The following is a 25,002-nucleotide window of genomic DNA, read 5'->3' as shown; positions in this document are numbered from 1 at the left end:
CACTGGTCTCACATTGCCTGGCGCCCTGTTCTGTTTTCAGTCACTGTGCACGCTCGTTTTAATGAAAGTGAGCATGCGCCAGCCAAGGTACCTTTGCAGTGGCGGTTGAGGGGGGATTGCGGAAGCGGCGGACCAAAATGTGGGCCCCCCCGTAGAGGTCTGGCTATGCCCCTGGAGCACAGGCTCAGTTTTTCCTATATCTAATGAAGCCAGCTTCAGAGAAAAGGAATGAGCACAGTGGCAGCAGAGTTAGCAGATAAAATGGACCCAGAAAAATGGGGTGAAAAAGGAAGTTGCTTTGCTACTGTGTTAGCTGAAGAACAGCATGGATAAACCCAAATAGTCACTAGTACCCAGGATAAAATCTTTGGACCTCAAGAGACAGAAGTAGAACATTACTAGGAAAAGCTGATCCATGCAAATCCACTTTCCCATCTGTTGTGAAGCCCCTGTGGACAAGCAAGATGCTCCCCAAAGGACACATGCTGTATCATTAATATGTTCTAACATTTAAAAAAATAGAAAGGTGCAAAAATTCAGAAGAAAGTAATTTTTTCCGCAACCTTAAGCAAACAGCAGTCTATTCCATTTCCATTACATTTCATGAAAGAATGGGGAAAGCCTTCTGTAGCTCATATAAGAGAAAACAGAGTGAGGGAAGACGGACACCCTGCCAGGGAAAAGTGTTTCACTGCTGCTGTTTAATTCAAGTAAAACAAAACCCTTCATTTGTGAAAGGGGGTAGGATTGATGATGCAAAAAAATATGAGTCCATAGGATACTGCAAGCTTCCTCTCAGCCTGATTTTGGAGAAGCCATTTCTAAGGTCTCCTGGCTGAACCATGCACTTTCTCCATGATGTGAAAACTGTATAGCTGAAGAATGGTGTCACTGTGTGACACAACCCTAAGTACCTCCCCTCCAGTTATTTTTATAGGAATTAAACTTAGGGGGTGGAGGGAATATGAGAAGGTTTGAGACTCATTTTTCACTTAGGGATTTCACTTTTTCTTTTTTAGGTGATAAATTAAAAATGAAAAACAAAATCTAAAGCTGGTTTAAGATCTTGAAGGATGAAAAAGGAAGTATTTCAGCAGTCAATGATTTCTTCCTTCCTGGGAGCGGTTTAAAAACTGTTTCTGTTAAATACCAATCCCTCTTTCACCAATGTGTGTTTTTTTTTCGACATCAGCAGCTTCCCCTTTCTCCTTTTAGCTTCCAGTTTAATCAGAAACTGCTCTGGAGGGGTGTTTTTGTAGTGTCTCTACAGAGCAGAAGTGGGCAATTCCAATCCTTATGTGCATCAAAAGCCGTCAGATTTCAGCCTATCCCTCGTGACTATGTATGAAATATCTATCTGCCTACTGCTGAAGAAGTGTGAATGCAGTGAAAGACATATTCATGCACAGTCCTTTGAGATAGCCTCAAAGGTTGACTGGTTTGAGGACTGGAACAGCACACCAGTGTTCCAGAGATAACAGTCATACTGTAGGGAAGAAAAATGCAACAGACTGCTCTGTAACTTTGTGCTGGGATCACTCAGGTTTTCAAATCCTCATGGGTAAACACTTGAGAAAGGAACATAGTGAAGACAGCTCCTGTGCTTCCTAATGTCCTCTGTAGAATAACTGAATCCACTCAGCAGCCCAGAAGGCCAAACGGCAGACAACATTGCTTCTAACAGTGGAGAGAGAGAGACAAGCAATCTTGTCCTCAGCATGAAAGCTCCAGATCAAATCAAGCTGCTTTCTAGATGTACGGTTACTTCTTCCTCTATCACTTTCCCCTTCAATATTTTGGAATTTCCTGCAGGCATATGTACAGAGTCTAACCTATAACCTTTTCCATGTGGTCATGCTCAACCTTATCCTCCAATTCTTCTCAATGGAATGATTTAACAATATAGAAAGCAGCCAAGTGTATGCACACCTCACACCCTGCTGGGCTCCTGGATAGATCTGCAGGCTCCCTGGCTACCAAATGTAAACTCTAGGTATCCTTGGCATAGGTTTACTAGCAGGTGTTCTTCACAGCACCAAATAATATCCTCAAGGGGCTGATCCCATCCAGAAAGGACAGAAAGGGAAAGGGAACAGAGCCATGATGTCAAATAGGCAAGAGACAGAGCACTGTCAGCTGGGGTCCAGAAACAGAGGTCCACTTCCAGCCTAAAAGTACTAGCTTGTACAACTAGAGAATTCAGAAGAGCTCTTTCCATCTCCGGCACCCAAGTAATTCTATTAAACAAAAATCTGCCATAGGCTAAGTACTAAATGCTTTGGTACTGGTATCAAGCACACCTTTCCCCCTTCAATGGGCTACCCAGCTCAGCTGCAAGAGGCTCTCTTTCTCTATGTACATGTGGCACCATTTTGTAGCATGCAACGTTCCAGTGCCTCAACAGTCCAGCATCTGTTGCCCTCCATCTCAACTGCTTTACCACACTGAGTCTTTCAGAGCCTGCTCAACTTCCAAAAGGATAGTTCTTCCTCTTCTGCCACAGGGAGAAACACTTGGAGACACTTCTTATACAGCTCCTTAGGTGACACACTCCAATCAGCTGCAGATCTCTCTTCCAAAGTGCACAAGAAAACACAGCAGAACTGAAGACAGCAACAAATTCCCAGCACCATGAGCCGACATACAAATGTTCTTGATGAGGGTGCAAGAGCAATGCTGCAGAATGATTGTATGTTGGGGGGAGATCAGCCTTCATACACACAGCTGCTCCTGGGGTAGGGGGACAAAGGGAGAGCCAGGTGACCTGACAAACACCTGCCTTGCAGTGTCTGCATGCAAGTACAAAGTTTCTAGCCGCTGAGGGGATGCAGGTCCACTTTCACCTTCTCACCACTGCTCAGCATCCCGATAGTGGGGTAGAAGCCTCCAGCTGGCACCACTGTGTCCTTCTTGCCAATAATCTTCCCATTCCGTGTGAAGAAAACCTGAGGCAGAAGGGAGTGAGAAAAAAAGCACATGAGAACAAAACTACCTTCTGATAGTGGCTACATGGAAAATGCCCAAGAAAAGTTCATGTTATTTTCAAATGTAAAAATAAGTACTCTTGCAATCTAAACTGCGGCCAGCAGATGTCACTACTGCTGCACACATTATGCTTTTATTTAATTATACGTTATTAATTGCCATTATGAAGAAATTCACCCAAGATGGTATACAAAACAGCGAAGATACTTACCTGTAGCAGGTATTCTCAGAGGACAGCAGGCTTTATATTCTCAGAAGTGGGTGATGCCGATCCGCGTTGCTTGGTCCTGCATTTTGTCAAAGCTAAAAAGAGCATTGTGGAGCAAAAGATGCATTCTACCGCCCCTCCCTGTCGTGTGAATGTGGTCTCCTCAGTGTAATACTGAAGCAAAAAAAATAAAGTAAAAATAACCAAGGAGACAAATCCAAGGAGAGGCGGGAGGGATTATGAGAATATGAAGTCTGCTGTCCTCGGAAGCGGGCTTCCTAGCATCCAGGCTCACCAAAAACAACAAGCATTGGCCAAGTGCAACTTTCTATAAATTAGTCACCTTACTTTCCAATTCTTCTTACTCTCTTACCTATCTATATGTTCCATCTTTGCTTATCCCAGTTGTGCATGCTATGATAACATCAAGGCTGGAGTACTGCAATGCACTATACAATGGTCTGACTACAAAGGGCCTTTACCAGCTCCAGTTGATTCAGAATGCAGCACCAAGACTCATAGATGGTTACAAGTGACATGACCACATCACACCATTTTTGCAAAAACTTCATTGGCTACCAGTATAATATAGGACTAAATTTAAAACTTTGCTTTACCCTTCACTATCTATTAAAATGTTCTATTACGTTTTGTGTTGACATTGTAAGTAGTATACTTTTGGCTATTGCTCATGTTTGATCTATTCTTACTGTACACTGCCTTGAATTCCTTCAAAAAGGCGGTAAATAAATCCTAACAAATAAATAGGGCCTCGCAACAGTGAGGACATAACACAGATTAACCTGAAACTATACACAATCTGAATGAGAGTGCAGCCTGGAATAAAACAAAATGGGCCTAGGAGGGTGGAGTTGGATTCTAGACCCCAAACAGATTCTGCAACACTGTCTGCCTGAGCCGACTGTCGCACTGGATATCCTGCTCAAGATAGTAGTGTGATGTGAATGTGTGAACTGAAGACCATGTTGCAGCCTTGCAAATTTCTTCAATGAAGGCTGATCTCAAATGGGCTACTGACGGGGCCATGGCTCTGACATTATGAGCCGTGACATGACCCTCCAAGGCCAGCCCAGCCTGGGCATAAGTGAAGGAAATGCAATCTGCCAGCCAAATTGAAACGGTGCATTTCCTGATTGCGACCCAAATCCTCTTGGGATCAAAAGAAACAAAAAACTGGGCGGACTGTCTGTAGGGCCTTGTCCGCTCCATATAGTAGGCCAATGCTCTCTTGCAATCCAAGGTGTACAAGCTGCTTTTGCCTGGATGGGCATGAGGTTGGGGAAAGAAAGTTGACAAGACAATCGACTGGTTCAGATGGAACACTAACACCACCTTCGGCAGGAACCTAGGGTACGTGCAGAGGACTAATCTGTTGTGATGAAAGTATAAGGTGCATCCATCACTAAGGCCTGAAGCTTAATGACCTTAGAAATGAAGTAACAGCCACCAAGAAAAACGACCTTCCAGGTCAAATACTTCAGATGGCAGGAATTCAGTGGCTCAAAAGGAGATTTTATCAACTGGGTAAGAACAACGTTGAGATAATCTAATACTATCAATTATATACACTAGCCTGTAACGTTCTAAAACAGCTGTGGCGTGACTATATCAAATTGGAGAAAAGCCCTCAGAAACCAAAGGAAGATAATCCTTTGTTTTGAACGCTGTTGCATTGTTTAATCAGCGTTTAGTTTCTATCATCGGGCTAAAAACTCCAAAATGTTTAATATATTTTTTAATGCTTTTAAATTAGTGTCCAAATGAAAAGTGCAACTCTGTGTAATCTTTTCCAAATTCAAGGTATAGCTTGTTTAAAGCTTGAGACCAGACTCTGACAAGTGTAGAAGGCATTCAAGCAGGGTCTGTGTAGGGCAAGTATGGGGATCTAGGGCCTTGTTCTCAAACTAGACGGCAAACCTCCTTCATTTAAAAGAGTAACACTTCTTAGTGGAATCTTTCCTGGAAGCCAGCAAGACTCGTGAGACACCCTCCGAAAGACACAAACAAGGAAGCAAATTCTAAGCTCTCAACATCCAAGCTGTGAGAGCCAGAGACTGGAGGTTGGGATGTAGAAGCGATCCCTTGTTCTGTGTGATAAGGGTCGGAAAACACTCCAATCTCCACGGATCTTCGGAGGATAATTTCAGAAGACAGAACCATAACTGCAGCAGCCAGTACGGCACGATCAGAATCATGGTTCCGGTCTTGCTCAAATTTCAACAAAGTTTTTCCCACTACAGGTATCGGAAGATACGCATACAGAAAACCTGTCCCCCAATTGAGGAGGAAGGCATCTGATGCTAGTCTATCATGGGCCTGAAGCTTGGAACAGAACTGAGGGATCTTGTGGTTGATCTGAATGGCAAAAAGATCCACCGAGGATGTGCATCATGCTCAGAAGATCTTGTGGACTATGCCCATATTGAGAGACCACATGTGCGGTTGCATTATCCTGCTCAGCCTGTTGGCCAGGGTATTGTTTGCGCCCACCAGATAAGTGGCTTGAAGACACTGTCATGTTGGCCAAACCCAATGCCACATCCGGGGATGGCCTCCTGACACAGAGGGCAATGATCCAGTGCCCTCTGCTTGTTGGTGTAAAATACTGCAATCTGATTCTGTCGTGTTGAATTGAAAACAATTTGATGAGATAGCCGATCTCTGAAAGCCTTTAGAGCGTTCCAGATCGCCTGAAAGCTCCAGGAGATTGATCTGATCGTTTCCTAGGAGGACCAAACTCCTTGAGTGTGAAGCCATCTATATGAGCTCCTCATCCCAGGATGCACTCCATTGTCAGCACTTTTTGTGGCTGAGGAATTTGGAATGGAAGCTCAGGGTCAAATTGGATTGAATTGTTCACCACTGAAGAGAATGTACAAGCTTTGGGGACATCTGAATAATATCCTCTAGACCCCCCGTGGCTTGATACCACTGGGAAGCCTGGGTCCATTGAGCTGATCTCATGTGAAAATGTGTCATGGGTGTTAATGTACACTGTGGAAGTCATGTGGCCCACCAATCTAAACATCTGCTGCGCTGTAATCCACTGAGAGGCACAAACCTTGGACGCCAGCGACACAGATTATCCGCTCTTATCTCCAGGAGGTAGGCTCGAACCCTCTCTGTGTGTCGAGCAGGGCTCCTATGAACTCCGAAAGGCAACATGTGGTACTGTGATGTATAAGTCCAGAGAGCATAGCCAATTGTTTTTCTGAATCATTGGAAGGGTGCCCAAGAAAACCATCCTTAACTTTTCTTAGACTAGGAATTTGTTCAGGGCCATTAGGTCTAGGATGGGACACATCCTCCATTTTCTTTTGCACAAGTAAGTACCTGGAATAGAATCCCCGCCCTTCTTCCCCTGGTGGTGCTGGTTCAACCTCATGGGCCTTCAGAAGGGTGGAAAGTTCCTCTACAAGTACCTGCCTGTGCTGAGAGTTGAATGAATGGGCTCTCGGTGGGCAATTTAGAGGTTTGAGAAGCCAACCTGAGGGCGTATCTGAGTCAGGACTATTTGAAGAACCCACCTGTTAAAGGTTATAAGAAGCCACCTTTGGTGAAAAAAAATTTATCCTCCCCTGACTGGCAAGTCTTTTACTGCGGCTATGCTCTGCTGGAGACAGTCAAAAGGCCCATCCCTTGCTTTGACTGGGAGCAGCAGAGGTCTTTGGCGCACAATGTTGACATGAACGAGTGCACTGGGTTTGAGCCTGAGTAGGCTGGCAAGCCGAAGGAGTGTACCTATATCTAGAATAGTAGTAGGAACCGTTCCTTGGCTTGCCAAAGTTCTCCTAGTTGAGAAGGTGGATGCAGAAGGTGCCCTGGCAGGAGAGAGAAGAGGACTGTATCAGTATGCTTTCTTGATTTGGTCAGCGACCTCCTCAGCCTTCGCTCCAAAAAGGTTATCATCCCGGCAAGGGGCATCCGCCAACTGCTGCTGAACAGAGTGTTCCAAGTCAGAAACACGCAGCCATGAGAGTCTGCGCATTGCTATACTTTGAGCAAAGAATCCTGGCTTCCACATCAAAAGTGTCGTAAGTGCTCCTGGCCAAGAACTTTCGACACACCTTCTGCTACTTGACCAACTGGCAAAAAGGCTTGGCCTGCTCTGGAGGGAGCACATCCACCAAGTCTGACAGCTGTCGCACTGAGTTCACAAGTAGACGCTTGTGAAGAGCTGGTAGGATTGTATACGGGGAGAGGTGCATTGAAGCCTGGTACATCTTCCTCCCAAAAGAATCCAGGGTTCTAGCTTCTATACCTGGGGGCGCTGAGGCATAGTCCCTAGTACTCCTGGCTCTTTTGAGGAGCGGATTCCACCACCATGGAATTGTGAGGCAACTGAGGTCTATCAAGACCGATGTTCCGTAGATCCCATACTGGGTGTCAATCTTCTTGGGCATAACAGGGACTGACAGAGGGGACTCCCAGTTTCTGACGAAGACTTCCTTGAGTACCTTGTGGAGATGTGCAGTCACAGTCTCCCTTAGGAAGAGGTGAATAGTCCAGGACCTCAGGCACCTTGGCCCTGGGCTCATTCTCCACTTCCAAAGGAGAAGGAATGGCCTTAGCCATTTCCTTAATAAAAGATAGAAATGAAAGGTTCTATGTCGGAGGACAGTCTCCTTTCAGGTGGAGGAGAGGGTTCAGAAGCAATCCCATCAGACTCATCTGAGGAAAAGTATCTGGGATCCTCCTCTGAATCCCATGACTGCTCCCTCCCTCAGTGTTGGACAGTATCTCCCTAGGGCCTGTTGAGACTGAACCTGCCTTGGTGCCGGGAACCATGTCCTTGAGCGCAGCGTCCGAGAAGCTGATCCCATCTCAACTTGGTGAAGCTTCCTTCACCGACATCAAAGGGGTGCGCTTGGGTGGCAGTCGACACCGGGTCAGTGTTGGAGGCCACACTGCAGGCTGAGGGTCAGGCAGGGACGCAACAGGAGATAGGGTAGGCACAAGCACCTCCAGTACCGATGCACACTGCTGCATAAGACCATCCAGCAGCTCAGGGAGCAAGGCCTGGATGCGCTTGAGGGCAGACACCAAGAAAAGCTGGGGTGCTGGCTGAGGTGCAGGTTGCAGAACTGCTGGGGTCGACATGAGAGCAGGACCGTGGCTGGTTACAGGCAGGGACATCGGCAAATCCTGTATATAGAGGGGAAGTGATCCTCTCGGTGCCGACGCTTCTCGGGTGCAGAATCCTTCAATGCCTCAGAGCTCCCAGCACCATGTGACGAGTGTGACTGATGACAATGCTTCTTGGCCTTCGCCCTAAGCTTGTCACCAAGGCTCTTCGGTGCCGAGGACAACATCCCCAGGGGGCCTGCACAGCAGGAGGACTCGAGACAGGTGGAGACCCACTAGACGCATCACTGCTTCCAGTGTCTAAAGGTCTAGAAGCAGCCATGCTTACCGATGCTCCCGATACCGGTGCGATGCTCAATATTGATGCCAATTTTCAGGAACTGGACTTGGCTCCAAAAATACTCTCTTGTTGAGTCTCTCAGAAAACCCGGGTCCTCTTCTTCATAAGAAGACAGAGAACACAGTTAGCAGGGCTATGGTCAAACCCAAGACACTGCAGACATCAGGAACCGGTGTCCTTTCCTGAGATAGTCCGATTGCACTGGCTACACCGCTTGAAGCCACTGGGAATTTTCGTGGACATGGACGGACAAACTTCATTGGTTAAATTAAATGACTCAATGGTGTCTGAAAAAGGGGCAAGGCACGGAAAAAAATAAAAGGAAAGGACCCGGGCCAAAGTCAGGGCCTAAAAACGGCCGATGACGAGGGAAAAATCTTAAACCCGGGCAAGATAAACTAAGAAAATATAAAAAGAACTGGCTTGAAAGAGGCCCAAATAAAGGAAACCACACATGAGAAGACAGAAATAATAGCTGGAAGGCACTAAACAGCTCTCAAAAAATGGGCGAGAGGAAAAGAAAAAGCACCTCTTCCCTCCGTGGAAAAAAACAACTGAGACTGCATTCGCACAACTGGCAGGAAGGCACTCACGCATGTGCGGTGGAACATAGCTCATGCTCCACAAGGAGCTCTCCTTTTTTGGCAAATGCCAGACCGGGCAATGTGGATCGGCGTCACCCACTTGTGAGAAGATAGCAGTCTGCTTGTGCTCGGAGTAAATGACCTTTAGTGAAAATCAATGAGTGCAGTAGACAACTGAGCAGCAGATAAAGTTCTCAATGGGAATATGACCTCAATGGATGCCGTTACAGGGCTGATGCAAGGATATTAAGGACCTTACATAATCCTTTAGCCTAGCAACTCCCCACCCCCCTTAAGTAACTTTCAAGTCCATAGGTCTGCACTGAGATTTTGATCACTCCAATACCACAAAACACACCTTTATTACTCCTGCCAGAATTCTGCACGACTGCAGAGCTCTAACTACGCATAGATCACACAAAATGGGTGCATCTTTCCAAGCACGTACCGTTTACATACATATGCAACATTATAAAAGCCAATAGTTATAGTTGTCCACATCTTTCCACATCTGAGACAGTGGAATTATAGATAGATAGATAGATAGATAGATAGATAGATAGATAGATAGATAGATAGATAGATAGATAGATAGATAGATAGATAGATAGATAGACAGATAAACAGACAGTTTTTAAACCTGATTGCTGGGGTTTGAGGTGGGCTGTTTCTCAGAAAGAAAGGGGATTTAGCAGGAATTGAGGTAGGAAAGTCCGTTGATCACAAATTTGAATTTTGGTCTGAAAAAAGCATTATAAAAACCCTTCTGTATGTAGAACAGGTTTTATAAGTGGAAAGCTTTATAAAATTACCTCCTTCAATATTAAACTTTTTTCAAAAGACACATACACATAATGAAGGCAATATCTGAAAGCCATTTATCTGAGTACACGGACTACATGAAAACTGCCCACCTTTTCAAAAGTAAAAAAAAAGTATGCGTGCATGGCTCGGAGTGTGCCATTATGACCTATAGCGAAGTTACTTACCTGTAGCAGGTATTCTCTGAGGACAGCAGGCTGATTGTTCTCACATGTGGGTGACGTCCGACGGCGGGCCCCAGGATCAGAAATCTTCCTAGCAACAAAGCTTGCTAGAGCCCTTGCGCGCACATTGGTGCACGTGCATGCGCGACCGTCTTCCTGGCCCTAGCGCGAACGTGCCTCAGTCAAATTACAAAGCAAAGACAAGGGAAGATACAACTCCAAAGGGGGAGGTGGGCGGATTGGTGAGAACAATCAGTCTGCTGTCTTCGGAGAATACCGTGCTACAGGTAAGTAACTTCGCTTTCTCCGAGGACAAGCAGGTTGCTTGTTCTCAACATGTGGGGTATCCCTAGCCCCCAGGTTCACTCAAACAACAAACAGGGTCAACTGGGCCTCGCAATGCGAGGACATAACATAGATTGACCTGAAAAATAACAACTAACTGAGAGTGCAGCCTGGAACAGAACCTAGGGGGGTGGAGTTGGATTCTAGACCCCAAACAGATTCTGCAGCACCGGACTGTCCAACCGACTGTCGCGTTGGGTATCCTGCTGAAGGCAGTAATGAGATGTGAATGTGTGGACAGATGACCACGTCGCAGCCTTGCAAATCTCTTCTATAGTGGCTGACTTCAAGTGGGCCACTGACGCTGCCATGGCTCTAACACTATGAGCCGTGACATGACCCTCAAGAGTCAGCCCAGCTTGGGCGTAAGTGAAAGAAATGCAATCTGCTAGCCAAATTGAAATGGTGCGTTTCCCGATAGCCACTCCCCTTCTGTTGAGATCAAAAGAAACAAACATTTGGGCGGACTGTCTGAATGGGCTTGTCCGCTCCAGATAGAAGGCCAATGCTCGCTTGCAGTCCAATGTGTGCAACTGACGTTCAGCAGGGTGGGTATGAGGACGGGGAAAGAATGTTGGCAAGACAATTGACTGGTTCAGATGGAACTCTGACACCACCTTCGGCAAGAACTTAGGGTGAGTGCGGAGGACTACTCTGTTATGATGAAATTAGTATATGGAGCATGGGCTACCAAGGCTTGGAGCTCACTGACTCTACGAGCTGAAGAAACAGCCACCAAGAAAATGACCTTCCAGGTCAAGTACTTCAGATGGAAGGAATTCAGTGGCTCAAAAGGAGGTTTCATCAACTGGGTGAGAATGACATTGAGATCCCATGACACAGGCGGAGGTTTGACAGGGGGCTTGACAAAAGCAAACCTCTCATGAAGCGAACTAAAGGCTGTCCAGAGATAGGCTTACCTTCTACACGGTAATGATAAGCACTAATTGCACTAAGATGAAATCTTACAGAGTTGGTCTTAAGACCAGGACTCAGACAAGTGCAGAAGGTATTCAAGCAGGGTCTGTGTAGGACAAGAGCGAGGGTCTAGGGCCTTGCTGTCACACCAGACGACAAACCTCTCCATTTAAAAGAGTAACTCTTTTTAGTGGAATCTTTCCTGTAAGCAAGCAGGACTCGGGAGACACCCTCCGACAAACCCAAGGAGGCAAAGACTACGCTCTCAACATCCAGGCCGTGAGAGCCAGGGACTGGAGGTTGGGATGCAGAAAGCGCCCCCTCATTCTGAGTAATGAGGGTTGGAAAACACTCCAATCTCCACGGTTCTTCGGAGGACAACTCCAGAAGAAGAGGGAACCAGATCTGACGAGGCCAGAAGGGAGCGATCAGAAACATGGTCCCGCGATCCTGCTTGAGTTTCAGCAAAGTCTTCCCTACCAAGGGTATGGGAGGATATGCATACAGGAGGCCCTTCCCCCAATAAAGGAGAAAGGCATCTGACGCTAGTCTGCCGTGGGCCTAAAGTCTGGAACAGAACTGAGGGACCTTGTGATTGGTCTGAGTAGCAAAGAGATCGACCAAGAGGGTGCCCCACGCTTGGAAGAACTGACGTACCACTCTCGAGTTGAGAGACCACTTGTGAGGTTGCATTATCCTGCTCAACCTGTCGGCCAGAATGTTGTTTACACCTGCCAGATACGTGGCTTGAAGAAACATGCCATGACGGCGAGCCCAAAGCCACATCTGGACGGCTTCCTGACACAGGAGGCGAGATCAGGTGCCCCCCTGCTGGTTGATGTAAAACATGGCAACCTGATTGTCTGTCTGAATTTGAATTATTTGATTGGACAGCCGATCTCTGAAAGCTTTTAGAGAGTTCCAGACCGCTCGCAACTCCAGGAGATTGATCTGAAAACCTGTTTCCTGGAGGGACCAATGTCCTTGAGTGTGAAGCCCATCGACATGGGCTCCCCACCCGAGGAGAGACGCATCCGTTGTCAGCACTTTTTGTGGCTGACAAATTTGAAAGGGACGTCCCAAGGTCAAATTGGATCGAATTGTCCACCAATGTAGGGATTTGAGAAAACCCGTGGACAGCTGGATCGCGTCCTCTAGATCCCTGGCAGCTTGAAACCACTGGGAAGCTAGGGTCCATTGAGCCAATCTCATGTGAAGTCGGGCCATGGAGTCACATGAACTGTGGAGGCCATGTGGCCGAGCAATCTCAACATCTGCCGAGCTGTGATCTGCTGAGAAGCTCGGACCCAGGACAGAAGATTGTCTGCCCTCGCCTCAGTGAGGTAGGCATGAGCAGTCTGGGAGTCCAGCAGAGCTCCTATGAATTCTAGTCTTTGAAATGGAAGAAGGTGGGACTTTGGATAATTATCACAAACCCTAGTAGCTCCACGAGTTGAACAGTCATCTGCATGGACTGTAGAGCTCCTGCCTGCGAGGTGTTCTTTACCAGCCAATCGTCGAGATAGGGGAACACATGCACTCCCAATCTGCGCAGTGAGGCCGCTACAACCACCAGGCATTTTGTAAACACTCTGGGCGCAGAGGCGAGACCAAAGGGTAGTACACAATACTGAAATGCCGTGTCCCCAGACGGAATCGAAGATACTGCCTGTGAGCTGGTAGTATCGGGATGCGAGTATAAGCATCTTTCAAGTCCAGAGAGCATAGCCAATCGTTTTCCTGAATCATGGAAGAAGGGTGCCCAGGGAAAGCATCCTGAACTTTTCTCAGACCAGATATTTGTTCAGGGCCCTTAGGTCTAGGATGGGACGCATCCCCCCTGTTTTCTTTTGCACAAGAAAGTACCTGGAATAGAATTCCAGCCCTTCCTGCCCTGGTGGCACGGGCTCAACCGCATTGGCGCTGAGAAGGGCGGAGAGCTCCTCTGCAAGTACCAGCTTGTGCTGGAAGCTGAAGGACTGAGCTCCCGGTGGGCAATTTGGAGGTGTTGAGATCAAATTGATGGAGTATCCTAACCGGACTATTTGAAGAACCCACCGATCGAAGGTTCCAAGAGGCCACCTTTGGTGAAAAAAACTTTAACCTCCCCCCCCCCCCCCCCGACTGGTAGATCATCCGGCATGGACACTTTTATAGCGGCTATTTTCGCCTGGAGCCAGTCAAAGCCCGTCCCTTGCTTTTGCTGGGGAGCCGCAGGGGCCTGTTGAGGCGCATGCTGTTGACGTGAACGAGCGCGCTGGGGCTTAGCCTGAGCAGGCTGTCGGGAAGGTGGATTGTACATACGCCTATTAGAAGCATAGGGAACATTCCTCCTTCCCCCATAAAAACGTCTACCTGATGAGGTAGATGCTGAAGGCGTCTGGTGGGAGAGTTTGTCGAAGGCGGTGTCCCGCTGGTGGAGCTGCTCTACCACCTGTTCGATCTTCTCACCAAAATATTATCCCCCCCGGCAAGGAGCATCCGCAACCCGCTGCTGGACTCTATTTTCCAGGTCAGAGGCAAGCAGTCATGAGAGTCTGCGCATCACTATACCTTGAGCAGTGGCCCTGGACGCAACATCAAAAGTGTTGTAAGCACCCCTGGACAGCAATTTTCGACACGTCTTCAGCTGCCTGACCACCTCCTGAAAAGGCTTGGCCTGCTCCAACGGGAGCTTATCGACCAAGTCCGCCAGCTGCCACACATTGTTCCGCAAGTGGATGCTTGTGTAGAGCTGGTACGACTGAATCTTGGACACGAGCATAGCAGAATGATAGGCCTTCCCCCCCAAAAGAGTCCAAAGTTCTAGACTCCTGCCCCGGGGGCGCCGAGGCGTAATCCCAGGAAATCTGGGCTCTCTTGAGAGCAGAATTCACAACGCCAGAGTCATGAGGCAACTGGGTCTTCATCAACTCTGGGTCCCCGTGGATCCAATACTGGGACTCACTCTTTTTGGGGATGGAGGGATTAGTTAATGGCTTCGCCCAGTTCATCAGCAATGTCTGTTTCAGGACATTATGCAGAGGAACAGTGGATGATTCCTTAAGTGGCAAAGGATAGTCCAGGACCTTGAACATCTCGGCCGTGGGCTCATCCTCAGTAACCACAGGGAAGGGAATGGGCGTAGACATTTCCTGGACAAAGGAAGAGAAAGACAGACTCTCAGGGGGAGAAAGCTTTCTCTCTGGCGAAGGAGTAGGATCAGAAGGAAGACCACAAGACTCCTCATCAGAGAAATATCTTGGCTCTTCCTCTGCTTCCCTCGAGGCCTCCCCTTTGGTATCGGACACGAGTTCTCTGACCTCAGTCCGAAGCCGGGCCCGTCTTGACGCCGAGGAACCATGTCCCGATGGCGATGCCGAGAAGAAGACTCCTGCGCCGCTGGCGACAAAGCTCCCTCCAGTGACGTCGACGGGGAGTCAACCTGGGTGGCAGCTGAGGCCGATGCCACAAGCGGTACCGGCGTCGCAGTCCACACCACAGGCGGGGAACCAACCGTCGCATCTCTGGACGGTACCGACGGCGCAAGCACCACCGGTACCGGAACAGATGGTCGCAGCAGCCCTTCCAGAATCCCTGGAAGGATGGCTCGGAGGCGCTCATCTAAAGTGTCTGTTGAGCAAGGCTGTGGGGCAGAATCTGCCTGGGGCGTGGAGGTGGTACCAGGCTGTCTGATGAAGAGCACATCGACACCTCCTGAATGGAGGATGAGCGGTCCTCCCGGCGTTGACGCTTCACGGGTGCCGAATCCTTCGGCACCCCGGAGCTCTCGGTACCGTGACGGGAAGGTGACCGATGACGATGCTTCTTTGCCTTCGCACGAAGCACGGTCACCGGTACCTCCCGGTACAGACGAGGAGGACGTGGAACCCACACGCCTCCTCGGGGCCGGGGCCAAAAGAGGTCGGTCCCCGGGGGCCTGTACCGCAGGAGTCCTCGAGGCAGGTGGAGACCCACTCGATGGCTCACTGCTGCCAGAATGAGAAGGTCTCTGGACAGCCATTACCTGCGCTCCTGACGTCGATGCACTCTCCGGTGCCAACATCGATACCGTCTCCGACGATCCTGGTACTGCTACTGACGTTGATCTTGACGCTTGTGTCCGCTTTTTTAGGCGAAGACACAGAGTACAAGCGTCGGGGCGATGACCAGCCCCAAGACACTGAATACACAAAGCATGTGGATCAGTGGTTGAGATTGCCTGGCTGCACCGCGTGCACTTCTTGAAGCCGCTGGCGATCTTCGAGGTCATGGACAGAAAAATCGCGGCGGCGAAGTCAAAATTCGCGATGGTGCCACAAGAAGGGCACAAAAAAAGGAAAAGGCCCGTACGGGCAGTCAAAATGGCCACTCGCGACAACGAAAAGAAACTTACGGAGATAAACTAAGAATTAAAGGAAAAAGTTAACTTTTTTTTTTTTAAAGAACGAAAAAACACGAGTGACTCGCTCAGAAAACAAACCAAAGAGCGGCGAAAACTGCGAAAATGCTGTGAGGGCTCTCGGGCGCAGAATAGCCAAAAACAGCCTCACTGAGCCGCGGAAAAAAAAGAGACTGAGGCACGTTCACGCTACGGGCGGGAAGACGGTTGCGCATGCGCGCAAGGGCTCTAGCAAGCTTTGTTGCTAGGAAGATTTCCGATCCTGGGCTGCCGTCGGACGTCACCCACATGTGAGAACAAGCAGCCTGCTTGTCCTCGGAGAATGTTTGATTACAGCAGCTCTATGCCATCCCGTAGAAACTGCTGCCCTAGGTGACAACTTAGTTGCCTAAATGGTTAAGTCGGCTCTGCCACCACCTATATTAAAATTTACTGTGATGCAAGAGTTTAATATTCTGGCCATATGCAACTCACAAGTTTCAGCTGAAGAATTACTGACTGGAATATGAAATAAATTCTAGTCCATCGGGTCTATCCCAAATTCAACTTTTCCCCCTTAATTCAATGCAACTTTGATTGCCCTACCCCAGCCAAAGCAACAATCTTTTGTGGAATGTATACAGCACTACAATGTAATTTACTGTTCCACACACTGCTACATGCAGTTTAAACTGGAACTGAAGTCCCAGACAGTGCCAGTAGCTGCAGTATTAGAGCATTTGGGCATGTTAACTATATCCCAATATTCTGCTCCTTCTACCCTGAAATGGAGGGCCACAGCAGAGAATCTGTTTTAAGGTAAGTTAACTCTCAATATACTTGTATCTAATATTACCCAACCAGGACTCACTTCATCTTGGCTGAACAACAGATAGAGGCTTTTGAATCTGGCACTGCAAATGAGTGCATGGTTGCAGATCTCAGAGGCTCTTCCTACAGGAGGCATTTTAGCCAATAGATGCACAGGTTGTGATAGAGTTGACACCTTCTGTAGTCCCATCCTCTTCCAAGAGGTGGTATTACGGTGAATGGTATAGAAGCTCAAATTCTGCTGGGAAGAGATGTCAAACAGGATGAACGTCCTTCAGTCAATTCTGAGAATCAAGTATGACGAAGGAAACGCCTATCAGCCACCTGGTGGCACCCTCAGCCAGGCTGATGAAGAGCCGATGAGAGCTACACCCCTGATGAACGGCAGACTGAGCACAGAACAGAGCAATACATTATTTTTCCTGGATATGCAGCTCTGAACCTAGGAACTGTAGAACATACTCGACATAACACCAGCCTCTTCTGTCTCCAGTACATTTACCCAGGGCCCAGCCTTGCTCACCACTACTTTCTTTCCTTCATGCTCCTGCTCCATCTCCTCCCCATCCTCCTCTTCCTCCTCTTCCTGGTGCAGGTACAGGACATTGCGTACAGCTCGAATCTTGGGCTTCATTTCCATTGTGTCACAGCTGTCATCGCTGTCACCTGTGAGGGACAGAAAAATCTCTACTTATGAGTTCTAGCAACTAAGTAACAAGTATACTACTTGACAATAAATACAGTGAAATTTAAGGAATCACTGCATAAGCGCCAGTGTTGTATGTAACTAAGTAAAAGTTTTGTCACTTTTATTTGTAAAGATGAACAGGAAACATTTGTTACGTTTTCCGAGGTAATAATTTCACAAATATTTACTACTTTTACTCAGTTACGTCTGATGCTTGTAGTTAAAAGTAAAAGCAAGACACAATTGACTATTCCTTGGTAAACCAAATGAAACAGCAAAACTTGGAACAGGATTTTGATATTGCAAGCCTTTTCACGCATAGTGGATTTTGCTGTCAGTGAATATAGCCTATGAGAACACCGGAGATGCCTGTGTTTACTCAATTGGTTACTAGTTTCCAGCCAACTATCTGGCTTGATAGAGTCTTTAAGTCTGCTTGTCTGGCCTTAAGACCAAAAGTTTCACACATTTAGGGTCTCATTCTCAAAAAAAAAAAAAAAAAAGTCCAAAAACTCATAAGGGGGTAGGAGGACGTTTTTCTCTCAAAACACAATTGCAATTTTCGACACCCAATTTTGGATGTTTTGGTCCACAGTTTAGAAAAATTTCAAGGGGGCGGGGTTTTAGGTGGGACATAGGCAACACCAAAACACAGACATTTTTCTGCAGTAATAGAACACAATTAAAATGTCTAGGGCCAAAATTAAGATGTTTTTGGCTGTACCTGTTTCAATCAAGTCTAAGTGACCAAAAGGTGCCCTAAATGACCACTGACAGGATTAAGGCATAACCCCCCTTACTCTCCCAATGGTCAATGACCCCCCTCCCAGCCCCTGATATGTGATAGGACAGTACATACCAGGCTCTATAACAGCTTCAGAAATGTATGACCATTCCTATTAGTGCAAACAAGCAGATCCTAGGAGTAGGCGCCTTTTTTTATTTATTTATTTATTTATTTACGAATATGGTCCTATAAGACCCACAGAATACAAAAACTTCTAGCAAATGGCTATTTTCAAAACAAAAAGTTGGATGTTTCCTGGTTTGAAAATAGCCATGTTCATTACTGGATTTTTTAACTTTTTCACAAAACATCCAAAATCAATTTAGGACATCATGTCAAAAATATCCCTCTAATGTTCTTGCCTCAATTCCCCAAAGCTATTTAGTTTGACATCAGATGAAAAATTGTTAGAACAGAAAATGATTCCAACTTTATGAGTCTTCTTTGTAATTGGTCAGCATGACAATGATAACAAAGATAAACATGAAGATGCGAAGTGATGAATTAGACAACACTACTTCTAATCAGATGATAATGACAATGATGTTAAAACAGACTTGCTATGTGGAAGTCAAGTAGTTCAAAACAGAGGTTCCCTTGATCATCACCTGTAGACCCTGTCAGAAGAGCATCTGTAGTTTTCAGCCTGGTCTGATTTAAAGGTACTTTTTATCAGACTGAACACTCTACTTCCTCCTAGTGCAGTTGTTGAACCCTTTTTAGCTGTGCTCAAGATTAACTAAACTCTGGAACTCATTGGCAGGAAGAGTGATAATGGAGGTTAGCATATCTGGGTTTAAAACAGGTTGGACAAAAGGGGGGAGAGGAGGGCAGGGATTTTGAAGGGGAGGAGGGTTAGCTCAGGGGATAAAAATCTTATATATAGTATTGAAGTTTCTATAAAAAGTTACATTTGACTGTAATGTTGTCGTGGCAAACTGCACTGGTTAGACCTACTACCTTTGTTAGGACCTTGTGTTATAAGGCATAGACAGTTTGATCCATATTGTTTGCTGTTTACTGTGAAAGTTAAATAAAGACTTCTTTCAAATAAAAAAAACAGGTTTGGACAGTTTCCTGGAAGAAAAGTGCATAGTCTGTTATTGAGATGGACATGGGCACTGCTTGCCCCGGGATTGGTAGCATGGAATGGTGCTACTAACTGAGTTTATGTCAGGTACTTGCGACCTGGATTGGTCACTGCTGGAAGCAGGGTACTGGGCTAGATGGACAATTGGCCTGACTCAGTATGGCTATTCTTATGTTCTGAAAATGATACACAGGCACACTTGCATGAATGACAGGTCATTTTCAAAACTTAGTTTTACTAAAAACAAAGTGGATTGAATTGAAGAGCAGTAAAGTTGCTGGGATGAAAATGTTAATAGCTGCATTCATTGCAATTGCGGTACTTTTACGTTTTACTCAAAAGTATTAGATAACAACTTTTTACTTTTACTTAAGCAAAAATTTTAATGTGTTCTTCACTATACTTTTTATTTTTACTTAAGTAATAAAATATACATTTTTTTTAGATAAGTACAGTAAAGTCTTGATTATCTGACGTAAATACTAAGTCCAACTTAAATAAACAATGGGACGATACCACTATCTTTGAAACAAATAAAATTTTACCATCCGAAGTGGTTCAATCAATAAACAGTTGCTCATTCAACTTATTGCTTGTTCAACTTTTTCAATTTTTACATGTACACCCCATTGCTTTGAAGTGTTCAAATATTTAACTTTTTTTAAATTTTTTATGAAGACATATATAAAAAGAAGGAAAAAGCCTCTGTATTCCCGTTTTCAGTACATGTTAGTGTCTGTTAACCGGGACAGAATCTTCATAGGCTCAAAAACCTACAGGAGCCGGAGGGAAAGATTTTCATAAATAATGAGTGGCATGATGCTGTCAGCAAGAAAACCTACCCCACAATCAACCCGTCCACTGGAGAAGTCATCTGCCATGTTGCCGAAGGAGACAAGGCAGACGTGGACAAGGCAGTGAAGGCAGCGGCATATTAGAGTGAAGCTAAATTGCAACGGCAAGGACGGCACTAAAAGATAAGTGTTCGTCATAATAACTTGGTTTTGTTAATTAAAAATAAGAGGAGGTTTTTGAGCCTATGAAGATTCTGTCCCGGTTAACAGACACTAACATGTACTGAAAACGGGAATACAGAGGCTTTTTCCTTCTTTTTATATATGTCTTCATAAAAAATTTAAAAAAAGTTAAATATTTGAACACTTCAAAGCAATGGGGTGTACATGTAAAAATTGAAAAAGTTGAACAAGCAATAAGTTGAATGAGCAACTGTTTATTGATTGAACCACTTCGGATGGTAAATACTAAGTCCACCATGATTGTAACCTTTGCTTTAGAGCTTGACACTACATCTTTATTTTCACCTTAAATTGTTACCTCTGTGAATTACACATAATGTTGTTTTTCCAGCTTTATCCAGAGCAACACAGCCGTTTCGGCCAAATGTCACCAGGTTCTTCCTCTGGGGGCAACTTGTTTCTTTAGTTTCCCTGTAAATGTTTTGTGCGGTATCAGCTTCATAATTGTTTATGAATCCATTACAGCTGCAGAGTTTTCTAAATGCTAAAGCTGTCTCAGTATCTGTAACTGCCTGAAAGGCGAGTAGTGGAGTGCCTCAAGGATCAGTGCTGGGGCCGATTCTGTTCAATTTGTGGGCGACATTGCCGAAGGGTTAGAAGGTAAGGTTTGCCTTTTTGCAGATGATACCAAGATTTGTAACAGAGTGGACACCCCAGAGGGAGTGGAAAACATGAAAAAGGATCTGCAAAAGTTAGAAGAATGGTCTGATATGAACCGACAGGGAGAGGGGCCTTGGGGTAATAGTATCTGAGGATCTGAAGGTGACAAATCAGTGTGACAAGACAGCTGCTGTAGCTAGAAGGATGCTAGGCTGTATAGAGAGAGGTGTAACCAGCAGAAGAAAGGAGGTGTTGATGCCTCTGTACAAGTCTTGCTAAAGATGTAAGAAGACTTGAAGCAGTCCAGAGGAAGGCGACAAAAATGATATGGAGATTGCATCAAAAGACGTATGAGAAGAGACTGGAAGACCTGAATATGTGTACCATAGAGGAGAGGAGGCACAGGGAAGATATGAAACAGACGTTTAAATACTTGAACAGTATTACCATAGAAATAAAAACTTTCCAGAGAAGGGAAAATGTTATAACTAGAGGATGTGATTTGAGGTTGTGAGGTGGTAGACTTTGGAGCAATGTCAGAAAATTCTTTTTCACGGAGAGGGTGATTGATGCCTGAAATGCCCTCCTGAGGGAAGTGATGGAGAAAGAGAACTGTGGCGGAATTAAAGGTGGCATGGGATGAACACAGGGGATCTCTAATTAGAAAATGAATATATAAAAACCAAAGCTTAAAGGTTTGCAAATGTTTTTGCATGTCAAGTGGTGCTTAGACAGCAACTCTGGCTATATCAACTAAGGCCAGTACTGGGCTGGGTTGTACTGTCTGAGTCCCACCTATGGCAATCCGGCTTAGGATGGGCTGTAGAGAGCTTCTACAGAAACTCCAGTAATTTGGAACTTGAGGACAGTGCCGGGGCAGACTTTTACAGTCTGTGTCCTGCAAATAACAAGATGGATTTAAATAGGCTTTGATGGCAACTCTTGTAGTTGGAACATAAGGATAGAGCCGGGCAGACTTCTATGGTCTATGCCCCTGAAACAACAAAGAAAGACCATGATCAAGTACATAATATCATGTTCATTGATGATTCAATCTAGAATTGAGAATGAATGAGACTGTTGGGCAGGTCTTTATCTGCTGTCACTTACTATGTTAGACCCACTGTCAAATAAGTGAAAAGTCAGATAATATGGAAAACTGGTAATCCCTCAAACAATGCATAAACAAAGGTTATAAAAGCAGGGTCCCGGATCTGAAACTTCCCACCATGTAATGCCAGAAAATGGAAAGACACAATGTCGTCACCGGGGGGTGGGGGGGAATCTGTCAGATATGACAAATGCAACAAACAAAGTAGACTGTATAAATATCTGTTTCCTACTGGCTAATGTATGCAAGATATCCTGGTAGGAGGAAAAGGTCTCATAAATCACAGGGATGTATCACTGAATAGCGATCTTAAAGTATATCAATACCTTTCTTGTGATTGTAAATAATCATGGACCTAAAAACCCACTCCTTCCTTAATGTGTACTATAGTGCATAGCAAACTATAGTGCCTTTTCCTCCTACCAGGACATCTGCATATATTAACCAGTAGGAGACAGATATTTATACAGTCTACTTTGTCTGTTGCATATTCTGGACCCAAAGGAGACATTTGTAAGCCACTACAATTTATTTATGGATATACCAAACGGTCAGATTAGTGAAGGTCGGATAATCGAGATTGTACTGTATCTTGAACAACACTGATAACAGCAGGAAAGAAAAAAACAAACTCTTCAATTACTCTCAGTGGTTCTCAACCTTTCTTCTGTTGCGACACACCACACTGAACAGTACAATTACTACTACTACTATTTAACATTTCTAAAGCGCTAACCAGGGTTACGCAGCGCTGTACAATTTTAACACAGAAGGACAATCCCTGCTCAAAGAGCTTACAATCTAATGGACAAATGTACAGTCAGTCAAGTAGGGGTAGTCAATTTGGGGCATTCTCGATTACATGAAAGGTATAAAGGTTAGGTGCCGAAAGCAATATTGAAGAGGTGGGCTTTGAGCAATGATTTGAAGATGGGTAGGGAGGAATTCACAGCTGTTCAAAAATTTTAACCCCCCTATATATCATTTCATTGTTGCTAACAATAATACAATACAGAAGCAATGGTGGTAGCTGAGGAAGAGAGGGAGTGGAGTGATGGACTCGAGGCCTGCAACAATTCCATTTAGGGCTGGTGGCAGGACTAATTATGGCGATTTCAAGCACCGTACATCTAGGTTATCAACCCCAGCCTGCTACGCACATGGCTGTTTGGTGAGTGGTTGAGAACCACTGCTCTAATTAAACTCCACAATGCAAGGGAGCAGATCAGCAAATAAAGGTAGCAAACAGAGTACAATTCTAACTATGTAAGTGAAGGAAAATATGGTATTTGGTGTTTACTTCATACATCATTGAGACGAAGCAGAGAAACTTTGCATGAGAGCGGGTATCTATCAGATAAGTACTTTTTACCTTTAGTATGCCAGTGACCAACACAATGTCTAGTTCTGTGCATAACTCTGCTGTTCAGGCCTTACAGACATGTCCTTATATCACTATACAGCATCTGGAGGGCATGATGACATGCCCTTTTGCAACACCATTTCAATGAAAAGTTTTCTAGCAGAGAAATAAGCCAGGGAAGGGGAGCCTGGCTCTGTGGCTCAGGCTTCAGCTTGCTATACAGTAACAGAGGGGATCCGGGTTTGGTCAGGCCTGGGTATGCCATGGAGGTGGTATCCAGAGGCCCAGGGAGGGTGAGAAAGCAGTTGCTGCTATTAGCATCGTCAGTAACAGCAGCTCAGCAACACAAAGGCTGCAACTTTGAGGCACCATTCCTTCAACCTGGGACCATTAAGAATCACTAACACCACCCGGTCAGTCTGCCTGAAAGTGCAGGTGGCAAAGACTGCTGTATGATCAATGTGAAAGGACAGTACAAACATAAAATTTCAGGTGTCTTATAAGTAAGATTGAAACACCAGCTGCAGCTCTTAATCACACCAATTCTACATACTAATGTTATGGTCCAAGTTTAGGAATAGCTTGGGCCCCCAGTTATTTGGGTTGTCCATCTCACACTCTGTGGTCCACTCAGGGAATCTAGTGAATGTACCATCATTTGAAAACATTTGTATGCAATCTGCAAGGACAAAACTCTTCAGTGATTGCCCTCTGGAATAAATTCTCTGAGATAATACAAATGGGTCTGGAAAGGGGGAAGAGAGAGAATATTTAGTGGAAGGAGTGCTTGATGTATTAGATTAGGTGAGGATTGCACTTGGGATTTAATAGTCAATAGTTGATGGATCTGGCTGTGGTAAAATCACTTTGAGCTGCTCTGTAGAGGCGTTTTAAGAAAATCAAGAATAAATAAAATAAATACGTGTCAAGAATGGCTCATCTCATGGCCCTCAAGGGAGTGGAGGGAGTGACTCTTTTAAGCAGCTAGGCATAGCAGCAAACACCCATTTGTATGGTTTGTATATGTAAGACATACTTCACCTCGCATCTGCTGAGATCTGCTGTAGGGTCTTACACACGACTAACAAGGAATGGGAAAGATGCTAGATGAGCCATGCCATATTTCTCTCACACTAACGTGGCAAAAGAATTACTCCCTATCTTATAGCTCTCAAATGCTCTTACGATCAGTCTTCTCTATAACCTGGGCAGCCAATGGAGGAATAATAATGGTCTGGCTTTATGACAATCAGTACAAAGCATGCTTGTTAGATTTATGCATTGGCTAAAAACATAATTATTTTCCTATCTCAGGCAGCTTAGAATCAGAGCATACGCACATTGGGGACAGGATTGGAACTTGGATCTGTGTCAGTATAAAAAGCAGGCAGGCAAAGGTCATTAAGTACTCTGGAGTTTTGGCTTTTCTCAAATGCTGAATACTTGTCTCACAAGGAAGTCCGTCTCCACTCAATGCTCTCTCAACATATTTAGCTTTTAAGCACAGCTGAAGAGCTGCTCCTACCTTCACTGTCCAGGATGTAGTCTCGTGGAAACATGATACCACAGCCCATAATGTCTCCTTTATAGCAGCGAGGCCCAAAGGGGTCACCCACTCCACTGCCATGGAAAATCTTACCATCATCTGCCATTAGGACACAGA

General features: G+C 45.5%; 1 protein-coding gene across 1 annotated transcript in view; it reads right to left on the bottom strand.

Moving 5' to 3' along the window:
* Positions 1-1,185: 1,185 nt before the first annotated feature.
* SPRYD3 (SPRY domain containing 3) overlaps positions 1,186-25,002 on the bottom strand; it is a 175,184-nt gene continuing 151,367 nt past the window's right edge. The window contains 3 exon segments of the mRNA XM_030198191.1: positions 1,186-2,945; positions 17,187-17,329; positions 24,865-24,984. Coding sequence (XP_030054051.1) covers positions 2,811-2,945; positions 17,187-17,329; positions 24,865-24,984 — 398 coding nt within the window. The 3' untranslated portion in view covers positions 1,186-2,810.

The sequence above is a fragment of the Microcaecilia unicolor genome, chromosome 3 (genome assembly GCF_901765095.1).
Source record: "Microcaecilia unicolor chromosome 3, aMicUni1.1, whole genome shotgun sequence".
Classification (NCBI taxonomy): domain Eukaryota; kingdom Metazoa; phylum Chordata; class Amphibia; order Gymnophiona; family Siphonopidae; genus Microcaecilia; species Microcaecilia unicolor.
The sequence above is the reverse complement of the archived record's forward strand: the minus strand, read 5'-3'. Positions and strand labels throughout refer to the sequence as shown.